A 508-nucleotide genomic window follows, 5' to 3' on the forward strand; every position below is an offset into this window, starting at 1 on the left:
AGGTAATTACTTCTCTTTGTCTCTTCTTTAGGCTGCGCTGTCTCTCAGCTCCTCCTTGTGGCCCCTGGGCCCCTGTACCGCACGGAGGGCTCCTCGGTCTCCCTCTGGTGTAATGTCAGCGGTGTGTCTGTGGTGTCATTTGAATGGTCGATGTTCCCGGCACATCAGCCCCGGCGGAAGCTGCAGATTGTCAGCTCTGCGGACCCGGAATTCTCCTACGCCATATACCAGGAGCGGGTGAGGGGCAGGAGGGACATCTACCTGGAGAGGGTGAGAGGAGACATCGCCCGACTTCACATCACCCACCTGAGGGCCCAGGATGCCGGGGAGTATGAGTGCTACACCCCCACACACACCTACCCGGGGGGGTACAGTGCCAGCGTGACCCTGAAAGGTGAGGGCACCCCCCCAAATCTATCCCTCTGTACCCAAAATCCCGGGATCCACCCCTCAATTATACCCACTGTACCCCAAATCCCGGGATCCACCCCTCAATTATACCCACTGA

The 508-nt window shown here is 58.7% G+C and overlaps 1 protein-coding gene across 1 annotated transcript in view; it reads left to right on the plus strand.

The window, feature by feature from the left end:
* Positions 1-48: 48 nt before the first annotated feature.
* The window catches only part of LOC108803979 (immunoglobulin superfamily member 3-like), a gene marked incomplete at its 5' end in the record, with an annotated part of 3,804 nt that continues 3,344 nt past the window's right edge, over positions 49-508 (plus strand). Inside the window, one exon of the mRNA XM_018575757.1 lies at positions 49-394. Within this exon, the coding sequence (XP_018431259.1) occupies positions 49-394 (346 nt within the window). The remainder of the gene's footprint in view (positions 395-508) is intronic.

Source organism: Nanorana parkeri, unplaced genomic scaffold (assembly GCF_000935625.1).
Source record: "Nanorana parkeri isolate BGI_ZX_2015 unplaced genomic scaffold, ASM93562v1 scaffold4659, whole genome shotgun sequence".
Classification (NCBI taxonomy): Eukaryota; Metazoa; Chordata; class Amphibia; order Anura; family Dicroglossidae; genus Nanorana; species Nanorana parkeri.